This window comes from Lynx canadensis, chromosome B2 (assembly GCF_007474595.2).
Source record: "Lynx canadensis isolate LIC74 chromosome B2, mLynCan4.pri.v2, whole genome shotgun sequence".
In the NCBI taxonomy this organism is placed as follows: domain Eukaryota; kingdom Metazoa; phylum Chordata; class Mammalia; order Carnivora; family Felidae; genus Lynx; species Lynx canadensis.
Window position 1 is genome coordinate 131,006,446 of NC_044307.1, and position 24,785 is coordinate 131,031,230.

General features: G+C 36.1%; 1 protein-coding gene across 4 annotated transcripts in view; it reads left to right on the forward strand.

The window, feature by feature from the left end:
• Nucleotides 1-24,785, forward strand: part of LOC115514483 (utrophin) — a 352,812-nt gene that overhangs the window by 108,929 nt on the left and 219,098 nt on the right. For all 4 annotated transcript variants that reach the window (XM_030316511.1, XM_030316514.1, XM_030316513.1 and 1 more), the window contains exon 29: nucleotides 6,656-6,845. In XM_030316511.1, the coding sequence (XP_030172371.1) occupies nucleotides 6,656-6,845 (190 nt within the window). The remainder of the gene's footprint in view (nucleotides 1-6,655; nucleotides 6,846-24,785) is intronic.

Below are 24,785 nucleotides of genomic sequence, written 5' to 3' on the forward strand. Positions count from 1 at the left end.
GATTACATTTTTATAATAATATGAAGACAATTTGGACTGCTATAGAGTTTAGTTCCTAGTATGTTCATTATTTTTAATAATTGATTACATTCATGATAAAAAAAAATCTGACACCCAGATATATGTGAGCTTGAAAAAATTCTCTGGGACATTTATGATTAAATTGCACATTTGCATGCTGTAAGCAAATTAATTTCCCAGTGTTTCACTAAATTCATATACAAGATTAGGGAAAATGTTATTTATTGAGTCTTTATTTTTATATTTCTTTTACTTTATTTTTTTTTAGTTTATTGACACATTTATGTATATATACCTCATTTTATCCATAAATTATTACAGGATGGGAGACGTTATTTCTGTTTTTGTATTAATGTATTCAGTGCATACTGGAATTGCTACTGTGTGTAGGCCTTGGGGGTACCAGGTGCGCTGATGATCCAGAAGCTTCACACAGACAACAAAATAGTCACTTTTGGTCATGATTGGAGATGTGATAAGGTGGCAGAATGTCTTCCCAGGTAGGGAGATTATCTTGGATCATCTGAGTGGACCCCGTTCTATGACATGCGTCTTCATGAAAGTAAAGATGGAGGAAGGGGTCAGGAGCCAAGGAATATGGGTGATCTCCAGCCAGAAGCTGGAAATGACAAGGAAACAGGACTATCTCTAGGGCCTTCACCAAGCAATGTGGCCTTGCTGACAACTTGATTTAAGTCTGGGGAGCTCTATTTCAGAAACTACCTGACAGAACTGTGAGGTAATAAACTCAGGTGGCTCGAAGCCGTTGAGTTTGTGGAGATTTGTCATAGCAGAAAGGGCACACTAACAGCCAGGGTAAAGGACATCATGTGATTGTGTGGGACAAAGTGCCTGCACTTCATTGCAGGTGTCTGCACCAAGTTCTGGCGGGAGGGGAAGGTGAGCGGGAATGGGGGTGGGGATGAAGGATATTTAAGGTAAAGAATGTAAACACTAAAGCTCTGGACCGAGGATTAGTGATTGGTTCATTTTTAAAGGTAAATAAATAAACCCATTGGATTCTCAGACATTTGCATCCTTTTTTTCTAGGCTGGGCATTCTTAAGGTTTAACCGAGCTAATCTATAATGATCTGTTTTTACATTAGCTGTTTGCCACATAACCTATTACATACATGTGAATATTCTTCAAAATAAATGATAATGATTCTGTAAAATTAAAGCATTTGACTTCATCAAATTTTATAGTCATTAATTTTACATGAGTGTTAAGAGGTGCCTACTCATGGTCAACTAATTGCATGTGTGTACTCCTGTAATTTTTTGCTTTTTAGTACCTTTTTGGTACTGCCTTTATTTGGTTATTCGTAATAGTTTTTCTGTTGATGTTTTAAAAATTGGGTGGAAGATTAAACAACACCAGTACTGCCAACCACCCAAATTCTAGTGGGTAACTTCTAAAATTTAAAAAGTAACGAAATAGGGGCGCCTGGGTGGCTCAGTCGGTTGAGCGTCTGACTTTGGCTCGGGTCGTGATCTCACAGCTTGTGGGTTCAAGGCCCGCATCAGGCTCTGTGCTGATGGCTCAGAGCCTGGAGCCTGCTTCGGATTCTGTGTCTCCCTCTCTCTCTGCCCTTCCCCTGCTTACAATGTCTCTCTCTCAAAAATAAATGAACATTAAAAAAAATTTTTTTAAATAAAAAGTAAAGAAATATATACATATGTTTTAAAAAATTAGAAGTACTTAAAGGTGTATTACAAAATATAGTGGTTCTCTCACTGTTCACCATGGTTCACCCCCCCCCCCCCCCCAACCGCCGGGAGCAACTACTTTATCTTCTTTTGGCTTCTCCTTATGTCATTTATACATTTCCATATTCTAAATAAAATGAGTATACCATTATCTTCCAATACATCAATATTAGATATTGTCTATTGATATCCTATTCTGGTAAATACATAGGGCATAGCTTTCTCATGCCACTGTTCTCTTCCCTTCCTCATCATTGAATTTTTTTTTCACTTTATTTTTATTGTGGTAAAATATGCATAACATAAAATTTACCATCTTAACTATTTTTAAGTCTATAGTTCAGTGGTATTAAATATTCATGCCGTTGTGCAGCCATCACCACCGACCATGCCCATAACTCTTTTCATCTTGCAGAGTGAAAACTGTGTTCATTAAACGATAACTCCCCATTCTTTCTTTCTCCCATTCCTGGCAACCACCATTTTACTCTCTGTTTGGATTTGACTACTCTAAGTACCTCATGTAAGTGAAATTATACAGTATCTGTGTTTTTTTGACTAACTTATTTCGCTTAGTATAATGTGCTGAAGGTTCATCCATGTTGTAGCATATGTCAGAATTTCTTTCCTTTTTAGGGCTTAATAATGTTCCCTTGTATGTATATATCACATTTTACTTATCCATACATCAGTTGATGGACACTTGGGTTGCTTCCACATTTTACTTATTGTGAATTATGCTGCTGTGAACATGGGGGGCAAACGTTTTCAAGATGCTGCTTTCAATTCTTTTGGGTGTATCCACAAAAGCAGAATTGATAGATCATATGTTACTTCTATTTTTAATTTGTTGAGGAATCACCGTACTGTTTTCCACAGTGGCTATATCATCTCATTGCTGAATTTTTATTTTTATTCTTAATGTTTTTTTTTAATTTTTTAAATATTTATTAATTTTAAGAGAGAGAGAAAGAGAAAGAGAGAACACCCAAGTGGGGAAGAGGCAGAGAGAGAGGGAGCGAGAATCCCAAGCAGGCCGTGCACTGTCAGTGCAGATCCCGATGCGGGGCTTGAACCCATGAACTGTGAGATTGTGACCTGAGCCAAAACCAAGAGTCAGTTGCTTAACAGACTGAGCCACCCAAAGGCCCCTTAATGCTGAAGTTTTAGATAAACAGTTATTCTGTGTTGACACTGTTATGTGTGTCTAACCATCATCAACAGCCAAGCACTGAAGTTTACTATAATTTTGCTTCTTGTTTTTTTCATCTGAAATTAATAATTGCTTTGCTTTTATGTACTTAGGTTCCTTTGTACCTATTACTAATTCTTCCCACATTTTTCAATGACCTGACAGTATAATTTCTCACAAAGTCGATCATAGTAAGCAGTCTATTACTCCTAATATTTTTACTTAGAGACATTTCTTCTGCAGACATACTTTCTGGGCCATAATCCTGAGGATTTTCTGTGCTTTTCTCCTAGTTTGGAATCCCTATTTCATGGATCTAATGTGGGTTTGTCTTTTTTTTTTTTTTTTTTTTGTGCGTGTTTTTCTTTTCTCTTTTGGGTTATTTCCTTGTTTTGTCCGAATGTATCCTTTGTTAGTTTCATCTAGTTAAAACAAAAAAACCTAGCCCTCATCTGACCCAATTCATCAGCTGTCTCTTTTGAGGTCTCTTCTCACCATTAGCATGAAGGCCTGTTTGCTTCTCCCCCGTTTGCTTCTCTCTTGGCTCCCCTGTTTTCTGCTTCTTATATATATTTTCCTGATTTACAATCTTGATTGTCCTTTTCCTATAAATACTTATTATAATACTGTAATAAGGACTCTGAGAAATATGGAGATATACAAGACTCCTTCTGCCCATAGTGAGTCTACAGAACAGGAGGACAGAAAACAAATATATGTAATACAAATTAATTTAAGTGTGTAACAAGATCACAATCCAAGGGCTTTTCCAGGATCCATGTTTTTTAAAGCTTTTTTTTTCCCCAAGAGAGCTGCATTAGCAGGGGAGAGGGGTGGGTGTGGGAGGGGGAGGGAAGAAAGAGAGAGAGAGAGAGAGAGAGAGAGAGAGAGAATGTCTTAAACAGGCTCCACACTCAGCACACAGTTCATGGAGCTCAGTTCCACACTCCTGGACATGACCTGAGTTGAAATCAAGAGGCTGACACTCAACCGACTGAGCCACCCAGGTGCCCCCATGTGATTACTTTCTGGATAAAGAGGAGCAGTGACCTTTTATGAACTTAAAGCAAGGAAATCTAATTGGGCTGGGATGTTCTGAAGAAGGTGGTCCTTACCCCTGAAAGAATTGGCAGGATTTTGATAAGTGGAGGTGGTTAGAAGGACATTTTTATGTGGATATGAAGTTTTTGGGTGGACACAGTATTAAGAATATCCTAGAACAATAGGAGCATACCATGTTGATCTGAAGAGAGTTTTGGAGAGAACTAGGGAATAAGTTAGAAAAGTGAATTCGTGACAGATTGTGGAGGACATTGAGTTTCAGGAAAAGCAATTTGGGTTTATTCTAGGCAACCAAACACTACTGGAGACTGTTTAGTAGGTAAATGCTCAGATGAGGTTGATGACTTTCTAGAATGGCTTATGAATGGGAACATAAAGCTTTCGTGCCTGGCTTTTTTGACTTAGCAAAATGCATTTGAGATTCCATCCATGTTGTTGCATCTATCAGTTTATTGTTGAGTAGTATTCCATTGTATGCATACACCACAGTGTATCTATTTACCACCTGATGATATTTGGGTGGTTACCTGTTCAGGACCATTATGAATAAAGCTGCCTCAAAGATTTGGATATGGATTTTGTGTGAATATATGTTTTCATTTCTTTTGAGTAAATACTTGGGCGTAGGATTGCTAGATTGTTCTTGAGTACCTGGTTAACTTTATTAAAAAGACTGTCAAACTGTTTTTTGATGGCGGTACCATTTTGCACTCCCATTTGCAATGTATGAGTGTGGCAGTTATTCTACATTTTCCCCAGTAGTTGGTATAATAATTTTCTAAAGCCATTCTAATGTCTCATTGTGGCTTGAATTTACATTTCTCTGATGAGTACTGATGTTGAGTATGTGCTTATTTACCATCCATGTATCTTCTGTGATGGCCTGTTTAAATCTTTTACCCATTCATTTAAGAATTTGTTTATTGATGTGTGAAGATTGATGTTCATTGTAAAATCAAAGACTACAGAAAAGTACAAACAGGAAAGTGAACCACCTTAAATCCCAGCACCTAGAAATAACTGTTTTAATATTAACATTACAGGCTTTTATCCTTTTATCTAAATGTACAGACAGTCCTGTATATAAGACAGATGGATGGATGCATGATGTATGGATAGATGAGTGGATGGGGTAGAAAATATATATAAATATAAATGCGATTATATTACACATACTGATTTTTTTATTGTTATATAGTTCACATACCATGAAATTAACTCTTTTAAAGTGTACAACTCAGTGATTTTTAGCATATTCACCATGTTGTGCAACCACAACAATACTCTTAATTTCAGAACATTTTATCACCCCAAAGAGAAACACAATACCCATTAGCAGTCAATCCACATTGCCTTCTTCTCCAGTCCTAGGCAACAACTAATCTCTCTTCATTCTGTGTGGATTTACCTCTTTTGGAAATTTCATATAAACATGAATGGAATCACACAATATGTAGCCTCTTATGTCTGGCTTCTTCCACTTGGCATACTTTCAAGGTTGATACATGTTATAGCGTCTATCACTATTTCACTCCTTTTTATGCTTGAGTATATACTACATGTATACTACATTTTATCTATCCATTTCTCTATTGATAGACATTTGGGTTGATTCTACCATTTGGCTATCAGAAATAATGATGCTATATGAAAATTTGTGTGCAAGTGTAGATATATGTCTTCAGTTCCCTTGGGTTTAAACACTTAGGGTGTAATTGTTAGTATCCACTTTTAGCATTGTTTTTTTTTTTTTTCTTATTATGGAGCTTTGAGGCATAAAAAGTTTTAAAGGTTGAATATACAGGAATGTATATCTCTTAAATGTTTAAATTTATTTATTTTGAAAGAGAGAGAGAGAGAATGCATGAGTGATCACAAGTGAGGGAGGGGCAGAGAGAAAGAGGGAGAAAGAGAGAATTCCAAGCAGGCTCCACGCTGTCAGCGCAGAGCCTGATGCAAGGCTAAGTCTCATGAACCGTGAGATCATGACCTGAGATGAAATCAAGAGTCGGATGCTTAACCAACTGAGCCACGTAGTTGCCCCAGGAATGTAGTTGCCCCAGATACATTCCATGGACTGAAACTCCATGATAGTTCTATGTATTAGTTTTGACTTCGGTTTAATGAAGGGTTTATAGAAGCTTGATTTTCCAATGTTTTCCAAATGTAATATTATTAAATCAGTTTAAAGAACCAATTTGTATTGATTTGAGTTGTTTTAAAATATGTAAAGTAAGCCCTTAAAATTATTTTCATTTTATCATATTTCTTCAGATTTTACTGCTTCCTAGAATTCATTTAGCCACTTGTTGCATGAATATTTATTGATACTTCCTTTGAGTGTTAGGCATTATGCTAAGGTATTGAAATAAAATATCAGGGAATAACTTAATATACAATTAGGAGTTGTAAAATGGAGTCATGATTATTTTATGATATGGGTGTTATTTTGTTCATATTTATATGTCTCTCTCCCTCTTCTCACTATTCACATCACTCCTCTCATTCAGAATTATTCAAGATACACAGATCAATAAATATCCCAGTTACATTAGGCACTTAAATAATAAAGGTTCCTCGGAAGCTGTTAATGTGTTTTTCGGGGTTGCACGGTCCGGACTGTCACACCGAAAGCCATGGAACCGTGTGTGTCATGTTGTTACTTGCAGCGTTGGTGACAGACAGAGCGCCTTGGAAGCTGAACTGAGGACAGTGCAGGCCTCTCGTAGGGATCTGGAGAACTTCCTGAAGTGGATACAAGAAGCAGAGACCACAGTGAACGTGCTTGCAGATGCCTCTCAGCGGGAGAATGCTCTTCAGGACAGCGGCTTGGCCAGGGAGCTCGCACAGCAGATGCAGGCAAGTGCACGGGACACTGCACCCAGTGCTTTTATTTTTACTGCGCTCTTTTGATGCAGCTGCATGCAAATTTATTACCATTAAAAGGTGAGGTTGTTACCTAATTCTGTTAAGAGATCCATGCTCCCCTGTGAATAATTGGTTTCTGGAAATAAGATCTATAAAAATACTTTTACTTAATAATAGAGGAAAACCCCGTTTTATGGGAGTAATAATTGTTTATTTAGACTAACAGACTCAGAGCTGTTCTGTTTTTGTCATTTTAAGCCCTATTACACTTAGCCTTATTGAGTCCTAAATTATAAGGGCACCTCCTTTTAATATGAAGTTGTTTCTTTCTCCATTTATTATAAAGTACTTAATATAAAAGCTGCAAAGGCTCTGTGGCTTAATTTACAACTACGAACATTAGGCTTAAGAACATTATTACTTTTATGTCATTAGCTCGATACTACGATTGTATATGGAGTCTGAGGTTCAACTATCTCTCCTCTACGAAACATGCTAACACAAAATCTCTCCTTTACAAAAGTTTATGAGAAATGTCACATAGCACATGTGTATCTTTCCTCTGCCCTCAAGTACAACTGCTTCAGTGCCCTGGAATTTACCATCTTTGTATAGAATGACCTAATCCGGCCAATCACAGGCCTTCTCATTTAGGACTTGGTGTGAAAACCTATTTTAATGGAGAAGTCTGCTTGTCTACCAGTTTCACATCTGCATGTTTCTTTATGTCTTGTCAGTCTCACGTCATTCTGACAGTTATTATTTCTGATACGCTTGTGAACTCATGGCTCGGTGCCATCTGAGGCATGTCCGTCCTGTCCCGGCTGATCACTTGGCTCCTCAAGGGCAGACATTATGTTACTCCATATTGTTGCCTACCTAGTGTCATACGTGTACATTCTAGGTAAATACTGACCACTTCCTGTGGACCCTAACTTCACCATTATGAAATTCAGTGTGATGATCTTTTTGAGTCTTTTCTTAGAATTCTTTTCCCTTGAAATATCAGAATGTTCACAAATATACGAATCTGGTTAAAGGGTACAGTAGCTTTCTGGGAATTGTTCTTATTCTTTTTTTTTTTTTTTTTAACATTTATTTATTTTTGAGACAGACAGAGAGAGAGAGAGCATGAACAAGGGAGGGTCAGAGAAAGAGGGAGACACAGAATCTGAAACAGGCTCCAGGCTCTGAGCTGTCAGCACAGAGCCTGACGCGGGGCTCGAACCCACGGACCGCGAGATCATGACCTGAGCCGAAGTTGGACGCTTAACCGACTGAGCCACCCAGGCCCCCCATAATTGTTCTTATTCTTACAAATTTTCTCTATATTTTAAATTATTTTCACTAAAAAGTTATAAATTATGTTTTTAAAAGGACCTTTCAGGAATAGACTTCTTTGTAACTTGTTCCCATGTGTAAAGACTATTAGGGTATTTTAATGGTGGAGTCCTCAAGATTAATTTAATGAAAATCCATGTTTAATTACATTACTTCTCATTTTTTATTCATTGCATAATACACTTGTGACTTGGTAATGAGGGTGACTGAGCAACTATCGAGGTTAAATATGTCCTTTTGTCTTACCGTCTAGAATCTGAGGAAAACACCATACATGTTATTTGATAAAATATTTAGCTATCATCTCTTTTTCAGGGGGTTAGAGAGGGCTCTAACTGTAGGCAGATGCTAGAATATATTATTTTTTATGATTTAAACAACTGGAAGCCAGACTTATAAATGCTCACGGATGCTTACTTTACGTAATGGTGTTAAACTCAAAAGACACCAGGCTTGTGCATTTGAGGCTGCAACCGTGTATAGACAATGAGTGAAGGAGGCTTGACGTGAACCTTGATGATGAAGATCAGCAAAACAGACCTATTTTAAAGGTTGATAATGTCTTCTAGCACATTTTATCTTGGGATATATTTTTGCCATAGCCAAAATTCTTCTCAATACTTAACGAATACTCAAAACTGAGGAAATACATGTAAATGAAGATGCTTAAAATCTTTCCAAATAAAAATAACTAAGCCTAAGATTGCCTGTCTTCTGGCAACCAGCATCAAGAAGGAAAGCTTGCTGACTGAAATTATGGCATGTATAGTAAATGTCTCTCGAAAATAATTTAATGTTGCTGAAATTTAATGTTGTGACTCCTAAGAAGTATTAAAGAGGGGCATTTATTAAGAGCCTGTTACAGTGTCTTTGTCTAAGGATAAACACATGCATTTGTTTTTGTTTAGGGTATTTCCCATGATAGTAATTTGCATGATTTTTCACTGCTCTTTTTAAAAATGATCTTCATTTTATTTTATTTATTAAAAATATTGTCTTCTGTGTATTTATTTATTTTTGAGAGAGAGAGAGCAAGAGCACAAATAGAGGAGGGGCAGAGAGAGAGAGAGAGAGAGAGAGAGAGAGAGAGACAGAATCTGAAGCAGGCTCCAGGCTCTGAGCTATCAGCTTAGAGCCTGATGCAGGGCTCGAACTCACAAATCCTGAGATCATGACCTGAGGTGAAGTCAGATGCTCAACCGACTGAGCCGCCCAGGTGCCCCAAAATGATCTTCATTTTAAAACATCCTCTCTATTTTATTAAAAAAATGCTATGGCTTTATTTTTGGCACCTTATAAGTAGATGCATGTAGAGACTTAGTACCTTTTGCTTAGTATTCCTGAGATGAGAGAACTTAAATTATCCTGTGACTTTTTGTGCTGGTGACTCGTCCTTTTGTGGGAGTGAATAGAGAACTTTTTTGGGAAGGAAAAGATGTTTGTTGAAGAAAATAAATGTACAAACAAAAGTGCCTGAAATTATAAAATGCATTTTCTGGTGGCATGGTGGTGGTGGGGGTGGGTGGGCGGTTTAGGGGTGTGCTAAAAAAGGTGGAATGAGGGCCTTGGCGTATGTGTGCCCTGTGCACAAGGGGTGTATGTAGAACTGCTTACATGTCACACTCGCTGTTTGTACTTGCTCCGTGTCTCATGACAGCTGGATACAGAGATAGAGGAGTATTTCATGAAGATGAAGAAGCTTATTCTGTATTCATCTTAAGGTAATTTTGGGTGAATTTTGATAAACGATAGTTTAGAAGCACAATGGAAGATGAAGATTCATTTCTGGGAGTATGCTATGATACATGCCATTTCTGTTAAGGATGGATGACCATTTGGATTTATGTATTTGTGTTTCATTGCCTGACTGCAAGGCGGTAAGGCTTTACTCCTCAGCAGAGCTGGCAAGAGAAAACCCAGTCCTTTGGAGAGAGAAGCTCCGAGTTTCTGAGTGGTTCAGGTCACAGAGGGTCTTGTTCGACTTGCTGAGTTTTTTATATCGTAACCCAGTGGCAACAGGGAGAAGTCATTGAAGAGTGTTGTTGAGCAAGAGGGTGATGCAAGGGGATTTGTGTTTTATAGGACTCTAGCTGATGGCATTGCGAGGAATGGGTTTGAACTGGGCAAGATTAATAGCAGTGCATGAGGTCTGGTAAGATAGTCTTGCGGCCATCTGGTGAGAGGTGATTATGACCAGAAATGAGGCAATCACAGGGGGAATAGACCTAATGTCTTGATAGTGTGGTAGAGAGGGAGAAGATTGCCAGGTGGGATTAGAGCCTGAGATGAGGAATAGAAGGAAAGAGCAAGTCAGGGCAAGGGTGCAAGTTGGTGTGGAGTGTGAAGGAATGCTACGTTTCATTTGGATTATGTTGAAATAAGGTTTGTGAGTAACATCCAGGAGGAGATGCCCCAGTATGCAGCAGTCACTGTGTTTCTATATTTAGGTGAGGGAATTTGGCTAAAGTGCAGAAACTTTTTTTTCCCCCCTTTGGAATGAAAGCCTACTATTGGCTTGCCTATCAGTTTATCTGTTCGTTCAAACGCATTTATTCTCAATTTTCTTGTCTACGTTCTAGGATATTATTATCATTTTAATTATATTTCAAAATATAAGCTTTACATTTTGGCAGTAACCAATTAATAGAGCTAATCTGATTCTTTCCTGGAGAAAATCCTGCTGCCCTGCTGCCTTTCTGGGTTGTTCTTACAATAAGTAGGTGGCTGTTCTTGCTCTCGCACAGGATGTGTTTTTGGATTATTATATTTTCATCTCCTGTGTTCTCTTTCAGCCTAATTTTCATCCTCTCACTCCTTAGGTGCAGACTTTGATGATTTAGATTGTTGCCGATCTTCCCTGGTACCCAGCTCCATAGCCAGCATTGTGTTTGGGGGGGCGGGGGTGGTATACCTCTGTTGTGCAAACTTTATCTGCTGGTTCAGGGACAGGAATTACAACTTCATATATTTTTTTTTGATAGCAGATTTATGACATATAATTCCACGTTTCACACAATCCGTCCATTTAAAGTGTACAGGTCAGTTGTTTTTAAGTGCGAAAGGTATGTAACAATCACTACAATCAAACAGAACATTTTCCTCATCCCAAAAAGAAATCACAGGCCACTTAGCTATCAATCCCCCATTACCAACCCTCTAACCCCCTGCCCCTAAATAATCACAAATCTACTTTCTGGTTCTGTATATTTGCATGATAACTTAATATATTTAATTACATCATTAATTGACTGCCTCTTCCGATTCTGGCTTTGTAGAGATATTTTGATGTTGTTAGCCTATCCAGAGGGAGGCAGTAGAGGTTCTCAGTATAGACCTGCAGGGAAAAAAATATACAAGCAGAAGCAGAAAAATACACAAAAACACTGCTTGATAAACACAACAACTCTGTAAGACCCAATATAGGACTTTCAATCATGCTATAACATGAAGGGCTGAGAAAGCAGACAAAGTAAAAGAAGAGAAACAAATACTTTCAACACTGTATTTCTTTCAAAGAACCGTGACAACATTAGAGAAATAGCAGCCTTACCTGGGTTATTAGTTTGAGCAGGACACTGATAATGAGAAACGTCTGTCTTCTATTTCTGGCTGTGCCCCTTGACCCAGTCATTTAATCATTCTGGGTGATTTTGCTCATTTCCTAAGGGTACTTTACCCCAATTGATATTTGTAATAGTATCCAAGCTGCAGTGGAAAACACATCTCCCATATACACATACATATAAAACCCCCAAATTCTGTCCTGCGTTTTTATATCGTATAATCATGTTTTATATTTCTTACTCATAAAATTAAAACAGCTTTATGGCAAATAAAATGAGATCACGAAGATGCTGTGTAAGGGGAAACGTCGTAATTTAGAATGTTAGCAGTCAGTTACAGACTTTTTAAAAATTTTATTAACTTTACTGTTTAATTAGAGAAGTCCTAACCTAACATTAGAAATTCAGTTTCTAGTGGCTTTTCTCCTAGGCAAGCATCAGAGAGCCCACGGACGACACTGCTTTTAGGATGCTGTAGGTAAAGCCACATACCCCCCTCGCCACAGGCATTTTTTGTTTCGTTTTGTTTTAGATGATCTTGTTCTGAGACCTGTCTGGAGGTGATTTATAGCACTTAATGTATGGGCTGCTATCATTAGAGTCAGGTACGTTTCTGCTCTTCTCAAGATTTATAACAATGTCTATTCAGTCATCCCACAGAGCACGGCCCGAGCTGCATTCAGTCGGGGAGTGAACGCATCTCTCAGAGTGAGTGAATGAATGCCACTCCATCTCTTAATATAAACTAGCTTCAAGGCATGCACCGTGGTGATGTGTTGAATCTCCGTTCCCAGGAGATGTCTGCTATGTATCTGCAGCTTTAATGTTTCACTTAATATCCTTTTTGGCTACACAGCCAGAGCGCACTCCTCTCCAGCAGCAGGCAGCGTTTGGCTCAACAACTTGCTCATTGTCTGGCCATGCCGAGCTGAGCAAGTACCGGCTGTGAGCATCTGCTGGGGGGCTTTCTTTGTGGCGTTTGTATGTGTTTTTTAAATTGAGAAGAAGTTGAAGGAATACCAGCCTCCTTTTGCCTAGCATCTAAACCCCTGTATCTTTCAAATGCATTCCTGGAAACGAGCATGCTCAGAGAACTGGCAAATCATTGTCCAGTGACCGGGAGGAAATGATCATTGCTCTTCATTTATAATGCAAATTCTGAGGTGTCTCCAGAAGTGTGGTAAACTTAAAATGATGGCTGTGGTGAGAACATCTCTGCAGAAAGTTGTGGTTTTGTTACATCGTTTACAAAGGATGGCAGTTTCTTCTCCTCGGTATCAGAAGCTCTGTAAGGTAACTGAGTGATTGAAAATGAGGATCTCGGGTGTCTGACAATTCTACTGTTTCTCAGGCTCTAAAAACTAACCTTTCAGCGTTCTTAGCAAGGAAAGATTCCTTTTCTTAGTGACGGATTGTAAGAGCTGTTAAAGTGAGTTGCTTCATTAAATTTTGTTTAGGAATCTAAAACAAGTATTGTTTCAGTGCATATTTTATTTTGCATTTGACGAAAACCTATCTTCTGAGAAGGGCTGATAAACTGTTTGGAGAAAATATGGCAAAACTACATTCATTAAGACCTGTTACCTCCGTGATACTTTGTAGGGTCTTAATATTGCATGCTATATTAATTTTGTGTAAATTTTAGTAAATGTAAAAGAGCAGTTTAAAATAATCTTTCAGTAGATTACTTAAAAACTCTCCCTTTAGAGCTAATTGTTTTTTTCAATTAAAAAAAAAATAAAGCACATTTTAGAAACTCCTAGACTGAATCTCATCGTAAAATATCCCCTATACTCTTGAATCTTCATATGCTATAGTTAAACTTGAAGAACTTAATTTTATTTGAACAGGTGGATTAAGTACACTTTCAGGAGGCAACTTGTTTGACAGTTGCAAATTTCAAATACTACGTCATCCTAATCATAAACCATTGAATGAGCTCCTGTATTAAAAAAAAAGTTAGCTCTTCTATTTTTCATCATCGTTTTGTTTGATTTATACCAGGTTCATAGTGCCTCATTACTTTTGTCAAAAACTCGAGCAGTTTGATCAAAAGGAAGGAATTCTACCAGGAATGTAAAGCAATTTATTATAGCACCGCAGTATCACATTCTTCCTTCACATCATGCTCTCAGTACCATTCTCAAGAATATCTTGTTGCCCTGTTAGCTGCCCAAACTCATTTGGAACTGGAACAACTGTCTCTAGGGCAATATTAATTTTCTGATGTTACAAAATAGGACATGTCCAGGCACCTAAACCGCATATTATGTAGTAGTGCATTGGGGGCAGGAGGAGTAGTATTGTATTAACTTTGTCATATATTTTTACCTTTTGAAGTTTGGTCAATTAAACATATTTCTTTCCAGAAACTTTTTTTTTTTTTTTAAGTTTTAGGGGACAGATGAGTAGTATGGCATTCTTTACAGAAATACTTCCAAATGTGTTCATTTGCATGAAGTTAATTAAAATGTAATGTAACTTAATAATTTAGTTACTACAACCCTTAAATTAATTATTTCAATGTGTTGTGTTTTGGTTGACTTTAGATAATAAGTTTATTCTGGTATAAACACGTTATGTATTTCAGGGACAGGCAGTTTTGATAACAATAAAAACTCATTCACTAATGCATGTTACTTTACCTCTTTAACTACAAGTGTGAATATATAAACCATTCTTTTTGTATTAGCTAGGTTATTTTTCTGATCCATTTGTATGCACACTTTCACAAAATCAAATACTTTTCTCAATTCATGTGATCCAAGTATTTAGTCTGAGGCAGGAAACAGTAGAAGTTCAGATACTAGAGAAAGTTACTTAGTTTCATAATTATACCCCAAATATGCACAAATTCAACTACTGAAGTCATCGGGTAAGTTATTCCCATGAGAAGTATGCTTTGGATAGATTTCTTGAGACTCATAATTTCCTAAAGGAAACATTAAAATTTAAATGTTGAGAATGAATGCTACTTTTGCTTTTAGAAAATTAAAACTTGTGTTATTTGCAGTTGGAATGTTATCTTCCACATTTCTTTCCTCAGATGCAGAATTAACAACTGCCCAGATAATGAAATGAGAAATATGCAATTCCAGTACTCTCCAGCAGGTGTCAATAGAAGGCAGTGATATATGAGATTTTGGCTAAGGAACTGAAGTCCAGAATAGGAAATGGCCAAATTGCTATGCAAAAACCAGATAGTAACAGATATTATTTATTTGCTTGGTTATGTTTTGAAAATTGATCTTAGTTACTGAGCTGTATTAACTTACATGGTATAAATAAAAGTCTTAGTTGCAGAACTAAATATTTAACAGTTGCTATCTCACATATTGACATAGGTAGGTATCTATTTATAGAAAATGAAAACACATAATTGTATTATAATTATCAGTAGTCTGTATTACTTCAGTGTTTAAACAAGTTTGGTATTTATTTGCTTTAAGACACTTTAAATTCTTTCCCCCTTAAATTGTCCATGTTATAATGACTGTCTCTCCCTATACCTCCTACATTGTCTAAATTTAGTTTCTTAGAAAGGAAATGCTGTAAGTTTTCAACGTTTCTTCATAAAAATATAGAGGTCTCTTGTAAATTACATTTACAGACCAAAGTGAATGAGAAAAAAAAATGTTGCATAATGTAAAGGAGATGTGACTCTTTTAAATTCATATTGGCAGTTTGAAATCCAGTGTCTGTTAATATTCTTATCCTCTTTTTTAGTCATTTTTAGGATCTCTCTTTTTACATATTATATTATTCTCTGTGATACCATGTCTTTGCTTATTTTCAAACTTCTTCTGAGTGTTAGAAAATAGTTCATGTGTTACACATTTGGAAATTTGTGTTGAATATTCTCATTTTATGTGTTTTCCTGTATGTTTTGAAGGGGGGGAAATCATAGAAGGAGGCACCTGGAATTCATGGCTGTTGGAGTTAAAATGTGCTTTTCCTCCTCTCCACCTATTTACACATTCACTTGTCTTTTTGCCTTTGAAAATATTTCTTCCTTATGGTACATCCCATAAAATTTGGTCAGGAAACTGAAACAGAAGTGTTGTTTATTTGGAGATATAATTAGCAGCAATGAAATTGCCCTGATGACCTAAAATCACCTCATGTTGGATGCTAATTCTTCCAGATTTGGTTTTGATTGCTTAGTTCCTTTAAAATATTAATAGAGCACAGCAAAAATAGAACTGAATGCAGGTGATTAAAAAATAAAATCGACTTTAATTTGTTTTCCTTGTTATCTGATTATTTGAGGAAATTTTATTATTAAATCTTTGTATTAAAGCTGAATTTATGTTGAGTTGGAAAGGAATTTTGTAAGTCCTGTTTTCTTTCTTACTGCCAACTTTCGTAAAATATTTATTAATTGCAGGCATGGTGAAATCAGCTTTTTTTTTTTTTTTTTTGTAAAGCAGATTGAGATATGAACCATTATAGAAAAATGAGGAAAAAAATTAGTGTTATAAACTGAATTCCTCATGACTTAAGCATTAAAAAATTTTTGATTTAAGTATTATAAGTTCTATTTGCCTGCATATGTATGTAAGTCAGTTTGGCTTATATGGCTTTAATCATCTGCAAACCTTTTTGATCATGTAGTCCTATCAGTAAAAACATTTTAAACACACACACACACACATATATATATATATATATATATATATATACACACACACATACACACACATACATAAATATATATCCATTTAAAAAGTTATACACATATGCCATGGGAAAATCACATATTAAATATTAGTAGAGCATAATTTTGTTCTTACTTTCCACTGTTCTCTTCTTGCACCCCAGTTGGTTGTCCTTTTCTCTCTCATACACACACCATTTTGGTGACTGTTGATTTTGTGAAACTGGCTATTCGTAGCCTTGCCTTTTGGGGCACTCAGGCTTTCATGATGGTGCTGATCTTCAAGTCCTCCCTAAGAAACCATGTCTTCTATGGTTTCGATGAGTACTCTGAAAACTAGAGTCCAGAAGATCTTGCCCAACAAATCTAGATTGACCAGTGAGGTCTACAGAGGTTTGCTCTGTGTATGTGTGTTTGCATGTAGACAACATGGAACTATGTGGAGGGTTACACTGTCACCAGGCAAGGATGTATGACCACAAAGGCGCATAGTCTATGAACAGTTTCAGATTCACTGACAAAGTACATCTACATACCATTTTCATCTACATATGTGGCTTCCCTTTATTTAGAGATAGTTAAGATTGAGTATGTGTTTTTAAGAAGATGTGGAATGGAATGGTGTCTTTTCAAATCATTTGCACCCCACATAGTTAAATTTTATGTTTTTTATTCCCAAACATTTCCCCACCTTTATTATTCTTTTTCCAGGTGGGAAACTACTATTCTTGAGTACTCAAATATTCATGTGTTTTAGGGTGATGGTGCTCTTACTCTGTCCTGATCTGAATGTTGAGATGTAGGTATTGTAAGGTCAGCTTTCAGCCTCCATAATCAAATCATACACATGATCATTTGGATCATAGAAGAGGTCACAGTAATGGTTTCTAGCCTGAAGGTAAAACTCTAGTTGATCAGATGAGCATTGGCTCTTCTTGGTTTAATGAGAAATTCTTGGTTTGGTTACTTCAGAAAATTTATGAAGGCTGAAGCTTAGTGGGGGGAAATGCCATACATGGAAGGATTTGCCTACATCTAACCTGTCACTGTTGATGCATTAGGCATGTTGCCTCATAGCTGTATGGGCCCTGGGCAGATTACTTCCCTTACTCTCTGTGTATTTATGCACTCTTTCAGGAGGCTGAGATTATAGATGAAAGTGAGGTGGCTCTATGGAGACAATACTTACATCTCTGTGTGTCATCAGATATTTTCCTCTGGCTTCCAAAAGCAGCAGCATGATTTTTGGATGATTCTCTGATCTCTGTGTTGCCATAGCTCCCCAAGTCAAGGTGTATATCAAAATCATTTAAAAATACCATTATCTAACATTTTGTTAATCAGAAACTCATGTATAAATGAGTACTTTTAGGTAGGAATGGTATAATTAGGTATGATGTAATGCTTTGTCAATTAACTAAAATATAATTAGAACCACTCTATAAAATTGTATTTCAAATAGTTCCTTAATAACTAAGGTATCAAGGTTTCATTATTTGTATAAGTCTAGATCTGTGATCTATAAATCAAGGATAAAGTCATTCTGACAGAGTTGGACTAGCATTATGGATATGGATAAACTTCTCCTTTATTTTTAGAGTAGCATTTGATAATTGTGACTAAAATGCTGATGATGTACCTTTACCTAGGGGTAAAGTTTATTAAATTTCAAGGGGAAATTTCTAAGCTGAATGTACTGCTGGATTTTAAAGTTACAGACATTATCTACTCCCTGTTACTAGTAACTCTGATCACTGCCAGCTTCTCTTGGTATATTTGGTAGTTTATTTTTAGCTCTCTAAAATAAGCAATTAGTAGAACTCTTACCATAGAGATAGAAGAATATAGAAAATTTCATGCCATGGTAGCTTTCTCGGTTTCACAAAGTTTATTCTTTCCTGGGAAAGGTAAATGAGTCCCAAATAATTGAAATTGGAAAGCATATGAAGTGCATCAGAGGGTTTCTTTTCATTTTTCTTCTTCTAGTTCAGTTCTATGGAATTGTAGAAGATTAATTTATAACAAAGCTCACTTATAAAAGCAGACAGAGCCTTTTAATGCTCAATAAATACTAGGCTGATATGAAAGTATGGCTTGACAAAGCTTAAGCAAGAATTTTGGAAAAGCATCAAATGGAAGAAGGTGTTGTACTGTTTTCACAATAGACTATTGCTTTTGCTTTAAGAAAATTGAAAGGAAAATGGTCAAATACAGCAATAAAATAACTGCAAGCTTTCATGACTGAAAAAAGTCTTGTTACTACTGATATCATTTCTTTTCATTTTTAAAGTGTTTGAGTTTACAGTGTGTTTTCTCCTATTTCTTCATTAATATATATGGTATTAATCAATAATTATATTATTATTTATCCTTAAGAGATAGGTAGGAAGGAAATAATCATTTTTTTCACATTTAACTAATGGTGAAGTGGGATTTGTAAATTGACAGGTCAAGGAACCTGCCAATAATTGCTCAGCTACTGTGTGGCACGACCTGAACTGAACGTAGGTTGTTTGAATCTAGTGTCTCTTTACGCTTAATTGCAGATAGTCTTAGGGATTATACTGGGCTAAAATGAGCAATGCACTATAGAAGGTATAGAAAGAGAAATCACATTAACAAAGTAGTAGATACTGTTTTATTTTACATTATCTTCCTATGCATTTCGTTTTCTAAAGAAATGTAGCTTACAGTATCCTTTAAGATGTGAAGAGATGTTGGAAACTGAGTCAACTATTTCATTCTACAGATGATGAGACAGTTCACCTATAATGGATATTTTATTGCTGCTAGTCTTGCGAGGTGGAGATATACTTGTTTTCTCCTAGAAGTTTAAACCTAATGAAATATGCTCTTTTCAAAACTACTTTGATATTTGAGTTCTGGCTACATAACTCTAAAAGAACAAAGATCTTGTTTTAGTTTAAACTTATACATTGGATAATACTCTTTTAATGGGCTTATTTTACAGTTTTATAAAAAAGATGGATTGGTTTATTTTAATGCAAATTAATAGTTGGTTCTGGTTTTTGATTCATAATTTAGTTTGGTATGAGTCTCAATACACAAGTATTGAATTATGTATTCGCTGAAACTAATTCTCTATACTCAAATGTAGTTTTTATCATTATATTTAAAAACACATAACGACTCCTTAAAAGAATAAATTGAATATAGTCAACTAATTTTCCAGACTGTGTCTTTTCTAATAAGAAATTTATGTTGTGTTTGTTTTTTTTTTTTCAATTCAACTCAAAGATCAGTACTGGATGGCTGCCCTGTGCCAAGGTATATGTTAAGTGGCATAAGCATAAAATGCAATATTACATTTTCCATGTAAAGTAAGGAAGTACAAATAACTTGTTTAGAAGAATTTAAATGGTTAATACTATTCATGCCAGTCTAGAGTTAGACTGTGTGTATTTGAATAATCCTGGCCTTACCACTTACCAGTGATGTGACCTTGGGCAAATCATTTAACATCTCTGTGTCTCAGCTTCCTTTCAGAAAATGGTGTTGGAATTTGTTTCTCTCACACTCTCCGCCTTTCTCCCCTCTCTGTCAAGGGGTTGTTGTGAGAATTGAAACAGTTAATATTTATAAAATGGTTAAACAGAGCCTGGCACATAATAAATGGCATATATGTTGGTTACTCTTGTTACAGAGTGGGTTATTATCACTGTTATCGTGAGTATGTTGTATGTTGATCAAAAGAGATGGCCCATGTGATGTGCCTACCATAGGGCCTTCAACCTAGAGATTCTCTAATGTCTCGTGGGTGTGGGAGTATTGCCATCATTCTTATTATTTTTATCCCTAAAGGAACCCTTAGATTTTAACAGGGGGTTCACATTGCAATGGCTCAGGGAACTTTTCCTAAAGATTCATGCCCCTCTGGGTCTGAGATGCAACTTCCGCCATCCCTGCTTTTAACAATGGAGGAAGAAAAAAAGTCTTTGAAGTTTTTTAATTTTGCTATGTTCTCTGTTTGAGACTCAGCTTGAAGAAGTGCAAGTAAAAGCTTCCCTTGACCACTGAGCTTATGACAGAAGCTCTTGTAGGATGAGTATTCCTCAGTCTAGGAGGGGAGGGGCTCCTCTAGATTGTTGATTAGGCTCCTGATAGCACTTAAGGATCTAGGTAAGCCACAGCAAAACTGATGTAATCATCATTTATGTGAAACATCACATTTGGAGGAAGTTCTGTTCCATTACCAGAAACTGAACAGAGCAAAGGAGTTATCTTTACTATGACCGACACAGGAGGAAAAACCAACACATTTGCTTAGAAGAGAATGGAAAGAAACGCGGACCCTCTTCAATGTGTTCTCATCACTTTTAAGAATTATGGTTTATGGTGCCATCACATTTGAATCTAAGTTCACCCTGGAAACATTTGAATTACTGTTCTTAGTATAGGCATACTATTAATTATAGCCTTTCATGGAAAGCTCTTAATATTTGGCTCAAAAATGATACAGAATGAGTTGTTTTACTTTTTCTCAGGGCACACTTTGCAAGAGTTTAAAAACATAAATGAAGAGAAAACTTTTTTTTTTCTCAAAAACATTATCTGACACTATATGTTCTCCAGATTCAGAATTTTGAAAAGACCAAGGTGTGTGTGCACATACCGAGTAAGAGCTCCCACAGGATCGGCATCCCTCAGCCAGGATGGTTGTGATATGGACTCAACGGGAGTGTTGTTTCTGATTAGGGTTGTTTTTTTAATAACCTTTCTTTTCAGCTTCACGTATGATGAATGTTTTTCCATGTCATTAAACATTTTTTATATTGTGATTTTTTAATACTGTAAATTCTGTTGAATGGCTGCAGGATAATTTATTTAAGTGATCAACAATGATTAGATAAGTAGGTTATTACCAGTGTTCTCATGATAACTAATTCTGTGATGAACATCCTTACATACCATTGAGTACATCCTGATTATTTCCAGGATGTACTTTTAGAATAGAATAACTGGACCAAATTAACATTTAATGACATTAGTTTATATTTTGCCAAATTTTTCTCTTTAGGGATATTACCTGTTTTCATGTCCATTAGCAGCTTAACTGCCTAATTTCCTGTACCCTCTCAGAAAACAGGCGATATCGATTAAAAGAAATTGTTGGATGAAAAATGTAGCCATGTTGTATAATATAAACTAAAATCTAGTGAGGTTAACTGATTTACCTAAGTGTGGGACCAACTAGTCTATTCTAGAGGTGTCTGAATTCCAGATTCAGGGCTGTGAACCCAAACACTGTAATGTCTAAAACAGGATGTGACAAATACCATATTAATAAAGCTAGCAGTTTTTTGAACACAGAAGGAAAAAAGTGAATTCTGATTTGGAAATGTCAGGGAAGTGTTTACAGAAAAGGTAGTCCTCATAAGGATCTTGAGGAGTAGATGGAATTGAACAGAGTAGAGCATTCTGGGAGTAGACAAGTGGATGAGCAAACACACAGGGCACAAAAGTGTGCTCACTGTAGTCAGAGAACATAGGGTACTTGTTTATCAGAAATGGCTATGAAATTCACCCACTGACATTTTCATCTCCATAAAAAATGATTCTTTTGGTTGCCAGCTACATATGCCAGATTGACTTTTGATTGTTTCCATAATTTAGTCCAGTGTGAAAGGAAAAATATTTGTGAATATCGGAGATATTCAGACAAAGAGAGCATTTCCAAAGGGGAATTCTAAAATGAGAAAGTGCATAATATTCATGTCTTTGAAATAATGTAGTTCTTCTGAGTGCCTCCTTTAAATGGAACAAGGCATTTTGATATGAGAGTGACAAAAACAGTTATACCTTTAATTGTAACTCGGTTGATGAGAGAATGACACAATATTTCAAGCAAAAATAAAAAATAATTCACAGTGGAAATCAGTCTACCCACTATTAAATTACAGATTTGTAGAACTTGAGAGTTTATAAAAATTGGAACTATTTGACCAGTTTCCTCATCTTATGTATGAGGAAACAAAGCCTAAACATTTATGTGGTCTTTACTCTTAATATGCTTTGCTATATTACTTTATGCTGCCCAAGATCACACAGCCAAGTGATTCTTGGCTACATATTTAAGTTTCCAGGAGATTACTCTCATGTCCATTACATTTTATGTGTGCTTATTTTAATAGAATGTATATTTAACTTTGCCTAGTATTATAATTTTCTGTTTATTTCTGTTTCTCCTTCTGAATTGTCAGTTTCTTGAATTTGGGACCATATCTTATTTTAGAAGAGTTTTAGGAACACAGCACGTATTTTCAAATGATGAATAAATCACCCAAATTCTAATTTTTTCTTAGATTTACATTGTTGTTGTAATATAGTAGACTCCATGTTTTTCTTTTTAAAGAGTTTCATTGAGATGAGATTCATATACAGTACAATAATTTTAAAGTGTACGCTTCACCATTTTTTACCACATTCACAAAATTGTGCAACCATTACCACAGTTAAATTTTAGAACGCACCCCCCCCACACCAAAGAATCCATGAGCAGTCTCTCCTCATTTTTCTCCATTCTGCTCTCCCAGCCTTCAGCAACCGCTGATCTATTTTGTTTTGTTTTGTTTTCCTTTTTTTTTTTTTTTTTTTGTTTTTGTTTTTTTTTTTTTTTAACATTTTTATTTATTTTTGAGACAGAGAGAGACAGAGCATGAATGGGGGAGGGGCAGAGATAGAAGGAAACACAGAATCGGAAGCAGGCTCCAGGCTCTGAGCCATCAGCCCAGAGCCCGATGCGGGGCTCGAACTCACGGACAGTGAGATCGTGACCTGAGCTGAAGTCGGACGCTCAACCGACTGAGCCACCCAGGCGCCCCTGTTTTCCTTCTTTTTAACATAAGACTGGGAGTAGGTTTGAAACCTTAGGTGTTAGTTAAAAGGGTTGGAAAAATAATCCTAATTTACCATGATACATTTACTACTTTATCTTAGAGAATTTGATAGTTTTTGAGTTTTAATTATTAATAATAATAGGATAGCTTTTGTTAAATGGTTTGTAAACCTTATAGCACTATAAAATATGTTTTTTAGTTTTCATATTAATTATTTAGGGTACTGTAAAAATATATTGATATGGGAAAATGCTGAATTCAGAATCCCAAGACCTAGGTTTGATGACCTTGCTGTTTGATCTTTTGTAACGTTCAAGTGATATATAAATCCTCAGTTTCTTCCTATAGACTGTGGAGATAATATGCATTCTGTTTAATTCAGAAAGATATTATAGGACTGGTAAGTTAATGTTCATGAATTTGCTATAAGGGCTAGAGTATTACTAAAATTAAAATATTAAATTTTCTATGATTTCTTTTTCTACAAACCAGCCAACCAACAAAAACAATGACAGTATTTACCCACATGTACTTTTACCTTGGCTTACTGCTGGAATAATTTTTGAAATTTGTGAAAGAACATACTAACTTAAAGCTTCTATTTATCTCAACTCAGGCGGCAGAATGGTGAATACCAACCACCTCTTTCTGCAGTGCAGGGTCATTTCATTTTTCTTCTTTCCTACGGCACCAAGCCAGCTTCCATATTAAGGTACATTCTCTGCCAGCAAAATCATACTATTTCCAAACAACTTAAATTCACACTGAGGCTATGTGAAAGGGACCATGTCTTCAGAAAAGGACTAATGGCCCCCAAGGCAAGCAGTACCTCGTCAAAAGAAATATTCTGAAATTTCTAGGCAATCCAAAATTAGGGCAGCCATAATTTTTATAACCTATATATTATTTGTCTCAGATGCTGGTGGGCACGTATAAAACTTGGGAAGGCTTCAGGAAGATCTTTCTTGAATTTCAATGATAATTAAATATTCTGGTAATTCTCAGATGATTTTTGCATAATCTTTATTTTGAGAGTGAGGTTTTGATAGGTCCTGAGTAACCTGAATTAATGACTGTAATGACTGAGCGCTGTTTTGCATTAATTCTTGAAGCAAATCCTAGGTTGCTTCATTACATAGTCTGTCATTATGGAAGATCCTTACATGGCGTGGTGGTAAAGAAAGGGAAACATTTGCTCTTTTTGAAGTAATTGCATCTAATGGAAGTCTAATGACCTATTATGCTTATTTCTAAAAGCTGAGCAGCAAAGCTTGATAGGAAGCTACTAAAGGATTTGAGAAATTATAATGTAAACCAGAATCTCAGGAAGTCGCATGTGGTTGAGGATCAGTACTTTATGACAATTAAATAATTTAGTAATTATCTTGTGCCAAATGTCATCCTTACTTTAAAAGCTGTAGTGGTTTCTAGAAATGCATCCATACCACAGAGAGCTGAGGTAGAGGGCTGCCTCTGTCCAGGTGTCTTGCACTTTTAGGTGTCTTAAGGTTTC